At 31.9% G+C, this 13,291-nt stretch overlaps 1 protein-coding gene across 1 annotated transcript in view; it reads left to right on the forward strand.

The window, feature by feature from the left end:
* LOC130901346 (monocarboxylate transporter 2-like) overlaps positions 1-12,673 on the forward strand; it is a 392,606-nt gene extending 379,933 nt beyond the window's left edge. The window contains exons 7-11 of the mRNA XM_057812657.1: positions 1,053-1,228; positions 1,283-1,565; positions 3,053-3,227; positions 7,623-7,892; positions 10,159-12,673. Of these exons, the coding sequence (XP_057668640.1) occupies positions 1,053-1,228; positions 1,283-1,565; positions 3,053-3,227; positions 7,623-7,892; positions 10,159-10,682 (1,428 nt within the window). The 3' untranslated portion in view covers positions 10,683-12,673. The remainder of the gene's footprint in view (positions 1-1,052; positions 1,229-1,282; positions 1,566-3,052; positions 3,228-7,622; positions 7,893-10,158) is intronic.
* The last annotated feature ends 618 nt before the right edge of the window (positions 12,674-13,291 follow it).

The raw sequence follows: 13,291 nt of genomic DNA on the forward strand, positions 1-13,291 counted from the left end.
TCAAGTATTAAGTCTCACGAGTTGCTCTGTTTCTGTGCTTTAAGGAGAATTGAATCATTTAGAGATCTTTTCTATTTTTCTTTTCAGCATATATGGTAAGGAGAAGAGCATAAATAATATGCTCTTTTCTTCACTGTATCAACCCTTTGAACTAAATACGATAGATCACGGTAAGCTCTTTCACCTTCAAGATTCAAACCAAAAGATGGAATTAAAAGTATAGTTAAAATATCAATCAGAAACCCACATTAATGCATATGAAACTTCCCATGAACTGATCAAGTAGCTATGATATCCTGTAATCATGTTCGATTTACCGCCTTACGGGAGGTAAAGCAATGATGAATGAAATGAACAAACAAAAATGAAATATGTAGTACATATATTCTAAGGCAGACAAATATAATCAAGAAATATGCGGGGAAAAAATTGGTCGAGGACCATTTTGTGCCCGAGTGATAGCGAGGTCTATCAATAGAGTTCGAGTCTAGTGAATATCAAATTATTGATTTGTATAAGAGAAATAATAAGCAAGAATCGACAATTATTACTTAGCTGTCGCTGCTGTCAGAAAAATCGAGATAGAGGTATGAAGCTTCAAGAAAAAATGATCAATCAATGCCTCGGGAAGATAAGAATTGACTAGGAGTATTGTAACAACACGATTGTTCCCAAACTCATGGTGTAGCTGTACTTATTCGAATAGGTCGAGTATTTTTTATAAGCAACTAAGATACCGAATCTCATGGTTTGAAATTTTCATTTACGAAAAATATTAACAATATCAGATTTAAAAAAATTTCTAAATACACAACTACCCAATACTGTATCACTCAGATAAGCTAGAGATATTTATTCTTTCACGAGTAGATTTACGTTAGTTTTAAGTTGACTGAAATAGAACTAGACAATATTTCCGTCAATTTTTTTGGATTGATTTAACATTCATACTTGAAATGCATAATTTCTGTGGTTGCTCTATATAAATCACCTAAACTCAGTTAAAATCTCTCGTCAATTGGAAAGTACAATGTGATTTTTAAATTTTCTAGGCTCTTCTGAGTTATGGACTTGTTCTGGGAATTGGAGCGGGTGTCGTGAGAGAAGCATCGACTATAGTTTTAGGTCATTACTTCAAAAGACGGAGAGAGTTTGTAGAAATGGTAGCGCAATCAGGTGCCGGAGTAGGAATAGCTTTATTTTCAGTTCTTTACAAAGAAGCCGTTGGGTAATTATGAAATGATTTCAAAACTTTTCTCACCATAATATGTTTCATTTCTAGGAAATTGGGTTGGCGTTTGGGTCTTCAATCGGTAACTGGTCTTTTATCGCTAGCATTTTTTCTCCCAATAGTATATAGATCTGCAAATTTGTATCATCCACAAAGAAGAGCTATTACACATTTGAAGAACCAAAGAAAGAAAATGAAAGAGAAGAAGTCTCATACGAAAATACCAAAACCACCAATGTTCGATTTTAGTCCATTAAAAAGTAAGGGCCTCAGGGTTCTGATGATTGCTTGTGCCTTTGCAGCATTAGGAATTTATGCTCCTATTTTTTACCTAGTAAGTAGAATTGTCCAATAGCACATAAACTGATTATATTGAATCATTAGTTATAACGCAATTCTTCATTTACCTATAATTGAAACTATTAAATTGGATTGGTGAACAAAAAAAACATATGAGCTTCGAATTTCTTTTTATTCGCTCTCCCTTCAATTACTGAGCAAATTTTAAATTTCAATTTCGAGTATGTTTTTTTATCCATTCCACCCGATCATTATGGTAGAAGCCAATGAAATGGTAACATGGAATTTTCTGTGATAATTAGTTATGTCAATGATAACAAAAGTCGAAAATCTTCAAAAACAACCACATTTCAGATTTCCACCAAATAACTTACTTAATCTCTATATCCTCCAAATATATTACTCTATTGAACTTTGTGGTATGTAACACTTTTAATGTCACTGAATATATTATATTGACAAAAAAAGTAATTTTTGAGATCTTCACTTTTTTTTCCACGAAGGAGCTCTATCACTTGGTCTTTTTTCTCTGAGCTCTATGATTTCTCATTATATCTTTGATCCATGTGCAAATTCTAGTGAACTACTTGTACTATAACTATTAAGTTGATCACAAGTAAATAAAGTATTTATTAAATATTCCGAGAAACGTTTATTTTCATAAAGCAAAAATACTTGTGAAGATTTACTTCAAGATGTTTTGTTTTTTATAGGGACTGTTATATGTTCTTCCACTCACGCTGTGACAATCTCATGAAATGTTCTCTTATCATATGCGAAGTTCCCATAACACTTCATCAGCGGTACAGCGATTCAGTTCTAAATTGCGCAAAACATTTTTCGCATTAGTCTCAACTGTGTCTTCCCTCTGTCGCAGGGAATTATGTCAAAACTATACGGAGGCTGACGAAACGGTGTGTCTTGGTACTTTGTTTAATTTTGTTGCACAAGTTCAATAAACACTCTGGCGCATTGTCGTGCTGCAGTCGATAATATCAGGGCTTGCCTAAAGCGGTAGCAATTTTCTTCTGAAAGCGTCACTCCAAAGTAATGTTCTTTAGTGATCATGTGACTTCTCAGAGTTGTGCACACTTATTCATAAACAAAAAAATTAGTCAATATTGTCTTCGCTTTGTTCGAATTTTACATTCTTTTCTAGTCGTGGCAGTTCAGAATATTAAACTGTAAAGACTGTCGTTGTCTTTGTGAATCGTAGCTGTGAGCCCATGATTCATTATCAGTAACATTCACTAGTTTTCTCAGGATAAAACAAAATTCATCGATCTATTTTTTTACAATAACAAAATACGATAGAGAACGAAAAGAAGATTTTGTAAACTAACGTACGCCGTTAACAAACGAATATGTTTAGTCCTTCTAATTACATTCCCTGTCCCACAGAGGTTAATCAGAAGTTTTCAATCGTTAAGTATATGTGTCAATACTTTTGAGACAAATCTCGTATACAGATAATAAAGTAATCTACGGATCTCACTAAAGTGATTGTTTTGATTCTTTTAGGTATATCAAGGATATAAAGAAGGTCTTGAAGATAACGGTCTGGTTGTGTTACAAACTTTTATGGGCTTTGCAACTGCATTAGGTTGTGTTGGTTTTGGTTTTGTGATAATCAAACCAAGTACACAATGTTTAATTTCAAGGCAATACCTGTGCCAAACAGCTATGGTTGGAATGGGTATGTATCTATATTATTCAATATGAGGGTGATCAAAAATAATAAATAAAACAAGAGTAATATAAAATTAGAAACAAGGTACATCCCCAGCTTAGTCGTAAGCTAGCAATGCATTTATAATAACTTATAATAACGCAGAAAACTTTTTGGGAGACTTTCATCTGCTTTTCAGCCTTCTCAATGTGAATAACGCTGTTGAAATGTTTCCCTTTCAGCATTTTTGTTAATCTATTGCACTATTTTCAAATTCATACCTTCACATATTGTTCCTCCACCCCAATCATCTGTTTAAAAGAACAAGTTTGTTAATTTTTTTGCACATTTCATAAGTTTATGAGGTCCCGACCGTTCTTCTGATTCATTTCTACATTTAAATCGACCATGTCACAGTTTTCAAAGTGACTACATAGTCATATTTCATTGATAGTGAGCTTCTTCGACACTCTCCTCCAACTGTAACAAATGGTACAAACGCGATATCATTGAAGACTCTTCTATAGTTGCGAGTTGAGGAACCGGCATGCCAATAAACTACGTGTCACAACGTATCAAAGCTAGTATATTCTAATCCAATTTTATCTATTCACAAATGAACGTATGTATTTTCTGTTCTCTTTGACATAAATTTATAAATGGGAAGCACTGCAAAACTTGCAAATTAATTTTCTTCACTTATTTATCAACAGTTAACACAACTAAGTGGGAATTTCTGGAACCGTTGGTGATATTCATACTGAACACTCACCAACACTCACAATTACATTGTCTAACAGGCGTTTCGATATCCAAGTTATCGTCTTCAGAGACTGAAGATAAACAGTTTACAGTTTAAATTCGTGAATCAAACCACCGTGCTTTGCGAATTCAATCGTGATCGCACTTCGGTACAGGTTGAGTTTCTTTAAGGTCGTTCAAAATCGGCAGTTGTACCAGAAAACATCGATGCTGTGCGCATAAAATGAAATTGCAGGATGGTCAAATGACATACAGTGAGATTGGGGAACACTTGGGTATTAGTTCAACTTGGTTCCACTAGCATTCATCCAACATTGCATATACATATGGCTATCAAAAATATGTGCTCGCGTCAGATACTGCATAATTTGACTTCGCTCAAAAAATCTTATGTCAACTGGTGCAAAGAAATGTTGAAAACTTTCAATCGCAATGCTCTAAAAAACGTCTTTAAGATCGTGGCAGGTGACGAATCCTGGATCTATGCATATGAACCCGAACAATCGACAATATGAATCTTTCAAAACGAGTGAAATCCTTATTATTCTCCCTGCATAAATAATGTTTAATTAACATATTCACCCAACAATGGAAATAAATTTTCTTTATATCAGTGGTGGAAAGTAACAATATAATCAGCGTAGCGAAACCTCTGAAAAGTTGCTTTTCCGTCAAACCTTCTTCGTATACTCCATAAAAATATTGAACAGCAAAAGCTAATTGTGCACGTACGAAAAAATTGAAATTGAAACAGAGCAGCAGACAGATGCTGCTCAAGGCCAGATGGTCGCATAAAATAAACGTCTGGGCTTCTTTTCAGTTCATATTCTTAAAATTATTATTCAATGTTAATGTAGAAGATAGTAATTGTTTCACTCTTGTGCATTCAATGAGCTACATAGGCAACGAAGTAATGTATATTATCGGTAGTACAACTTTGGTAAAGTTTATATCAATTTTTGATTATAGGATAATCGGATATAAAGATAATAGGGTACTTTCATGGTTTGAGAAAAAAATTTGGATGGTTTATTACAATTTTTTTTAATTCTCTGATCAATATTTATAAAGGAAAGAAAATTTGTAGGCAGTTTAAACGATTCAGTGAGGCTACATCTTGCGTGACGTCATAGGTATAAAATAAGCACTGAACATATGATACATAGTGAATACAACAGTTACTCTGTTGGTTATTCTTAAATAAACGTTATTATTAAACTTTGATTAATCTGAAAAATAGTATATAAATCGTGTTTTATGCCAATATGTGAAAATACCTGATAAAGTTTTTTATGATGCCAAGAAATTCGATTATACAACAAATATGCTTTGAAAAAGTTAGTAGTTTTGACGATCCTGCGATATATAATTATTTTTGTTAACAGAATCATTTTAAGAATCAAATACAACTTATTTTAATATTTTGTAGTGATTGAGTTTATTATGCTATGTTAATTTTTAGTGTGATTATGTAATAATTTGAGGACTTAACCTATAGAAGGTTTATTCACTTTATTCTTATATATAGAAAAATACGTAGCTGATAAATAAAAACAGTATTATAACAGCACATGCTGTCGGCAACGACAACCTCGTTATCATTAAGCAGATAACTGCAGATATCCGTGAGTTTCACATAAAAATTCAACTCTTTGGAAACTTACTCATTTCACTTACTATTAGTTGCAGGCACTCTTATTGTGAATATTGAAGATTATTGCAAATTAAAATATGAGAAAATTAATTTTATCATTTATAACTAAACTAACTGGAAACGATATGAAACGATTATTTATGATGTGAGTGTTAAAACTGCTGTTTTATCTTGTGAGTGTAAAAGTAGCTATATGAAATGAACTGAGGAATTGAACACTATCACGAAAAATATGAAATCACTTTTAACACGAATTTCATACAACTTTTTGTATAACTGCCCTATTTTTGAGAATAAAATAGGCGAGTTTGGAATGACATTATACTTCATAATGCATTTTAATATTCAAATAATCACATGATTGTTGTAAATAGTAAACGTTTCCAAGGCTATGGTTACTAATAAATACTTGTTCACAAATAACAAAGACGCTGTCATTTAGATTGCATTTTTGAGCAATTTTTGTCTTTCGTTATTGACTGCTTATTATGTATGTTTATAGTGAAATAATTATTAAATTGTTGATTTGGTTATTCCTGTGGATATTGAAGAGTCTGCAATAACGAACTATTACCTAAAAATCATCTCAGCAGTACGATATTACATATACCTATTCCCTGGCCTGATGTGAATTAATGAAATAATGAAAAGAACTTCAGTCATCACGTTTTCATGGCATACTGACAAGAACAATAAAAAATATGAACCTCATTAACTTCGTCAAGGAAATTTTCAATTATAAAGTCAAGCGCCCTTGTTAAAATTGTATTGATTTTGGTTAATATTTCAAGGTAATAGCATATTTAAAACAAGAACAAGTTGAAAAGTTAATAAATGAGGCACCAGACGAGAAATACTTGGTGATTTGGGCTCCAAATATTTTAGGATTATTTGGAGCCTGTCAACGTAAAAAAGTGTGTAATTTACTAGTAAAATACAAATTACAAATAAGTCATTCGTTATACAACTTCCAAACACGATCTTTCTGTATTATTGGTAAGTCGTTGACTATTTCAGTAAGTACATTGTACTATTCCTTTCTGTTATCAAGCATTATCGTTTTCTTCTGAAATAAGAGGGTAGCCGAGGGCTGTGTTGATCATTTCATTGGTTATAAAAATACCATTGCAGGAAAAATGCTCTCAACCTCTAGCAGATTTTGGTATCTACCAATTATTGTAATGTTTTTTGCATTTATTTACACTCTTTTTATTCATGGGGTGAATTAATTAAGGTACTGACTCTTACATTCTTCATTTATTTATATAGTATACACTATTTATAATAATTCACTTATAAATATCACTTTACAATTCGTTCTATTCACTACAACTATTTATTTAAAACCAAACTAACTGCGCTCACATAACTTTTATATCCTAAATAGAATTCTACAAACTTCTAGAACAAAAAAAACCTCAACAAATGAATAAATAGATTTTCCTAGAAATCATTTAAAATAAATACTGTAGATAAATGGCATGCTATGATAAAAAGTTCTAAAAGGAAACATCTTAGGCGCATCCGCCATTCATAAAAAGTAGATGGAAGATGCCGCTCGAACTCGCCGAATTTTAAAATTCCATTGTAGCTGGACAGGGTCGGACCCATTTTGCGAACTTTTTCGTAACGTAATTTATTACGAAACTTCCTAATGTCGCAAGCCATTAATGCTAGCGTTAAATATTGGTATTGAAAATTTGCAATTCATGAAATTATTATGGTAATTTTATCAGCTTTGATAAATATTTCTAAATACGTTTTCAAAATATTTATCCACGATCACCATTAACATGAAGAGCTTCCTCAGAAACAACCGCTTTTAACACTCATGTTAAACATTAAAATTACCACTCTCAGGCAGTTATACAAAAACATTTTTTTGACATTACCAGAGCTACTATTTCGAATCTGAATCTCAATTTACAAAGTAACGAACAGCGCAATTCTTGCATTTTTAACTTAACGTATTTCTCGACGTACGTATTCACCTTAAATATTTTCAGGAATTTCACTTCTGGCGTTAAGCGCTGTCCAGGGATACCATGGCTACGTACTATTTGTATGGATGTATGGAATCTGCCTCGGGGGCTACAACTACGCGTTGAAGATGTTTACGTTAGAACGAATAAAAGGAAGACATTTCACCAAAGCCTGGAGTTTTATTCAAGGTGCTAAAGCGTTACCAGTATTAGTAGGAATACCAATTACAGGATATATCAATCAAGCTCATCCTAAAGCTGGTTATTATTTCAGCTTTGTAACAACTATTATTGGTAAGTTCACATGAACATGAACATGATTTCATAAAGTATATATAAAGTGACTCACTTGATTTTATAGAACCTCATCCATTTCAAATTCTATAAATTGAAAAGAAACTTCAATTGTGCTCGTTTAATTTATGTCTCTCTTAATCAAGTTGATCAGTTTAATCTTAAACTACTACCGTTGTTTAAACTTTCACTAATGCTAAAATGGGGTCTTTTTGATCCCCCAGCTGTTTAATAGACAAAAAATTGATGCAAATGTTTCTATGTAACTGCTGAAGAGAATAGACAGAGAAGAGAATTGTTTTTCATTTGTACAGAAAAAAACACAAAGTAAATCGATGTTTGATAGCAAATTATAAAATGTATGATTTATCTTACATATTTTTATAATAATGCTGCTAAATGTTCTTGATTTAGGTCTCTTCTTTTCTAAATTATTTTTTTCCAATAATTTTTGAAAGATTGATAAAAAATTGACGTTTCGACTTAACTTAATCAATAGATCACCTACATTATGAACAACAAAATAAGAATAAAATCAACATAGAAATTTATTCTAATAAGAAAAATTGTACTAATTGTGTCTCTAATAGGGCAGACCTCTCAATATTTAGAAAATAGACTAAAAGGTAATCAATACGTTGAAAAAACTGCATTAACGAACTATGAAATATAAAAAAAAGTTAAATTCAAAAATTCTTGGAATTCTAAACACGAAAAGGAGAATTCTTAGAAATGGTTCACATTCATAAGAACGAAAAAGCTATAAATGATAAAAAGACCTAAATAATTTAAGTAAAATTTATAGCTCTACTTTGTAAATTCTACTAAAGCTACAAATAATTCGATTGATTAAGTACTGCTACATATTAGGGATGTAAGGACTGAGAAAAAATTGAGTTTTCTAATTAAAACAAATTTCTATTGTGATTTTATTCTTATTTTGATATTCATGATATAGGTGATCTATTGATTAAAATAAATACACAAATTGTCGGTGTTAATATCATATTTTCATAAAGACTGAAGTTAAGTCAATTTTTTATTAATCTTTCAAAAAGTATTAAAAAAAACTAATTTTAAAACAGAAGGGACCTAAAATCAAGAACATTTAGAAGCATTAATATATTAAAAGGTCTAAGAAATAAGAAATTAAAGAAATTTATTTTTATATTTCTACAAATAAAAAGAAAAATCAATCTAATCAAAGTACTTCTCAATCGATATATTCACATCAACACCTAAAACAGAAAAAGTATTATATAAATTATAGCTAAAAAAATTTGGTACATGTTTCATAGAATGTTGTTATTTTCAACTTTGCCATAATTGTTTTAGAAACTTGTAGCTGTTGCAGACTATTATTTGTTAATGTGGCTTGCACACAGTACGGTTACAAATATGACATAAATTTGAAAATTTTTGAATCAGTTTTCTACTATCGCAGTATTTTGACGGCCAAGAAAATAATCAATTTTTTTCGAAGTTGTTTTGATAAAGTAGGTACTAAATCTCTATTTCTAAGATGTTGTTTGATGTGTTCTTTTCCAACCTCTATTATGAATCTGCCATGCAAAATATTCTGTTCGTTTCTAAGAAGCTTTTAGAATTACGTATCCATTAATTATTGCAATATACATAGCATCATACCATTTCACTAAAGTCCAGCGACGACATCTTCTGCCTGTTCTGTAGATCAAGAGCATCCACACCTCCTTTTGTACTATTATAAAATATTATTATATCCGGCTTTCAAATCGCTCCATCTACCATATTAACATCGATGACAATAATATGACAGACTTGTTTTTCTTCGGTACGTAAGACACAATAGTCATATCACCAGTAAATCCAAATAATACCTACTTCGTATGCTCTCCTAGAAAGAAATTCGGAAGGAATCTCTCTTTTTTTTTTTCTAAAGGTTCCATTGTAAGTACGACCGACTTTCTGCAGTTTTTTTACCAGCTCCATTGACGTAAACCAGTTTTAGCTAGATACACTTCTATTAAGATAAGAAGATTTATTATTATTAGAAAATGTTACAGTTTTATCGACAAATTCACACAATTTTATATTAGATAATATGAAAATATAAAATACCAATTTGGCTTAATAATAATAATTATAATATATATAATATCTTACTTCACACTAATTGAATTATGCTATTCTATTGAGTCTATGGTAAATTGTAGTATTCTGCTACAGAATAAGCAAAATTATTAACAATTACCATGCAATTTTAATGGAATTTATTTTGTTTTAGGTGCAAGTTTGATGTTCCTTGTAGGTACAAGGAAAGACCATCACCATATAGTAAACAGTAACTCAAACAACTGTAATCTCAACAATTGTACGATAGCAAACTTAAATGACTGCGTTTGTACTATAGGTCCTTACAATCCCATCTATACGCCAGACATTAACCCTTACAACTTCTACCGACACGGAAGTAATCATTATGAGCGAATATTTTCGAATTGTTCGGATCACTTCGATAAAACTGTATATAGACATTCATTTAGACAACGAAGAGATCCTCATATCCAATATTTACCAAAAAGTCTAAGCTATGCTGCCAATATAAATCATTCTCCTCACTATGCTCCTAATGCTTGTAATAAACAAGAATGTATCAGATACGCTTCTTTGCCGAGAATGAAGAAGAACGTATTACGACCTAGTAAAAGCGTGCCGGAAGGTTTGGCGAGGTGTGAATATTACAGAACGTGTAGAAGGCCAATTGTTAGAAATGTTCAAGTGATAGAACAAATTACGACCTCCGTGTAAATTATATGAGACAAAGTATTTTTAATTAACCATTAATGAGTGCCTTATGACTTATTTTTTGTTGTGAAGAATATTTTTACCTTAGTAATTCAAAGAGGCGATAACTTTCTGAATGAAACACAGGTTTATTGATTAAAAATCATTTTATTTCCCAAGGACTCTCCTTCAAAAACCATATTCGTTTTTAACGTTTCTCCAATTTGTTTATCGATTGCAGAAAATAAAGTTACTCAAGGTCATCAATAATAATTATTTATAACATGATTCTAAATCCAATCGAATATTCAAATATACTTCTGGCATACTATTTCTTTAGTTTTTAAAACAATAAATAGTCACAGTGGACTAAATCCAACGAATAGCAATTCATATGCTATTCATTGATTTTCCTGTGCTGTGTGCACCCTCGCATTTTACTAGTACAAAACAACTTCTTGCTTGATCCTTCATTTTTTTAAAATCTTTATAAATAAGTCTTTCTGTTTGGTGTTGCTTAGTTTACCCGATTTTGGTATGAAGACAACCCTTACTTCCCTCTACCTTCTCGGAACATGTCCGATCTCAATAAGCACTTCCATTATCTCACCCAAATCCTTCTGCAGCATGATCGGCAGGATCTCGTCCGGTCCTCCAGACTTATATAGGCCGAACGAGTCCACCGCCCACGCTACCCTCTCCTTGATGATTGTTCTTCTAATCAACTCCTCATTGTGGAATAGTTTCCCTTTGCCTCTTTGGCATTTGGTTTTCGATATCCTGGCATCGCGGAAGTGAGTTTCCATCAGTAGCTCCAGTGTTTCACTGCAAACTAGCTTTATAAGCTTGCCAAAGGCTATCATCTTCTTTGTTTTGCTTTGCCATATTGTACAGTCTTGGACAAGATTTCCTAAAAGCTTTTAATAATATGTCACTTAGTGTGCCGAGCGTTTCTTCGAGCTTCTCAATTGAGGGCTGTATGGGTCTCGAATCCCGTTTGATTCTCGTCTACCCGAGTTTCTTTCCCACGATCTCTACCATTCCCGTCCAGTCGGTTTTCCGAGGATTCCTGAAGGGTTTCCCCGCCACTGGTTCGCGGTTGATTTCGAACGATATTCTCTTAATGAAAATATTTCTGGACCAAAATTCCATTTCCAGTTTCGAGTACACAAAAAAAGAATAGTGTGATTGTTAGTGTTGGAGTAGCGGTAGTGAAACAATGTGTTCAGTATAAATATCGCCAACTTATTTGAGGAATATTTTCGCAGCTTTCGTATCTCCTCAAAATCTTCAGTTCAGGGATTAACACACATTAACCTCACGTTCCTGCGTTATTTCTATCCAAATTAATTTTCTCATAGTTTGGTTCCTATAAAATTTGTTTTCTTACTCAAATGAACAAAGGTGGTCTCTAACATAATTCTCATTAACAATTCCATAATAAATAATTTAAAGGCAAGATGTTGAGTAGTACTTATTTGATACAACTGGACCTGCCGGACGCCATGTGATGAAAATATAAAAGTAAGAGATCTCCATCGCTTTTCTTTGTTTTAGGCTGCATCGCATTGCATTGAATTTGATATTAAGTGATAAATAATTTACCTCCTCATTCTCATGCGAACTAAAAATGGCAGGTATCAGTATTATAAATGTTATTTGTGATCTATTACATTGTCAATCGACATCCTTTTATCATATTATGACCAATGAAAAATGTTGAAAGGTCAATATAGAATATTCACACTTTGCACAAAGATATTGGAACTGTGTATTCATTTCAAAAGATGCAGAGAATAAGTCATATGTTTCTCACGATTTTAGGTGCTATTAGTTCTAGTCATTAGAATAATGAATATTTTTTAAAAGACATTCAATTTGTTATAAATAAAATATATTATTTATACTGTATAAATAATTACAAGTATTCAAATTTATCCGCCAAATCTTGATAACAAAGTAAAGTGGAAAACTGTAATCCGTATTTTTATTAAAATATACACAAAAAGGAAAGCAATAAATTTGAAACTATTTTATTCATTCACAAACACTACCCCTATGGTAAAGTCATATTGTATCAACTTGTAAGGCTAGTATATTATACGATTTGTCTAAAAAGTTTCCAACCTTATAAAAAAACGACATTATTTTCTATAATCATTTTAATTTTTTAAGTATATATACATTTTTTCCAGCCATGTTCTAACCTTTTCACCCTTCCAAATAATAGTTGCCGTTTTTCTCCTTAAAATAAATTTTCAGATATGCTATAAAATCCTTAATTGATGAAAGTCTCTCTCTCTAATGAAAATGAATCTGAGATTATGAAAGACGGGATAGTCGCTGGGGCCTACATCTAGTGACAATTCGTAAATTTTAGCCGTGGGGATCCCCAATAGGTAAGCAGGTGCTTATGGAAAAACATTTTTTATTTTGCTAAATGCGCCCGCTTCTTTGCAATTTCTTTCTTCACCTTCTCAAGCGTAATATTCTTCTATTATTCATTCACTATTACAGGAGTGTAGTAGTGTAGTCAGTATATGGCAAATGCATTCTTTTGATCTCCAATAGCCTCTTCAATCTCTCTAACCCCTATCTAAAGATTATCGAATATCATTTGGAGAATGATTTTC

This window comes from Diorhabda carinulata, chromosome X (assembly GCF_026250575.1).
Source record: "Diorhabda carinulata isolate Delta chromosome X, icDioCari1.1, whole genome shotgun sequence".
NCBI lineage: Eukaryota > Metazoa > Arthropoda > Insecta > Coleoptera > Chrysomelidae > Diorhabda > Diorhabda carinulata.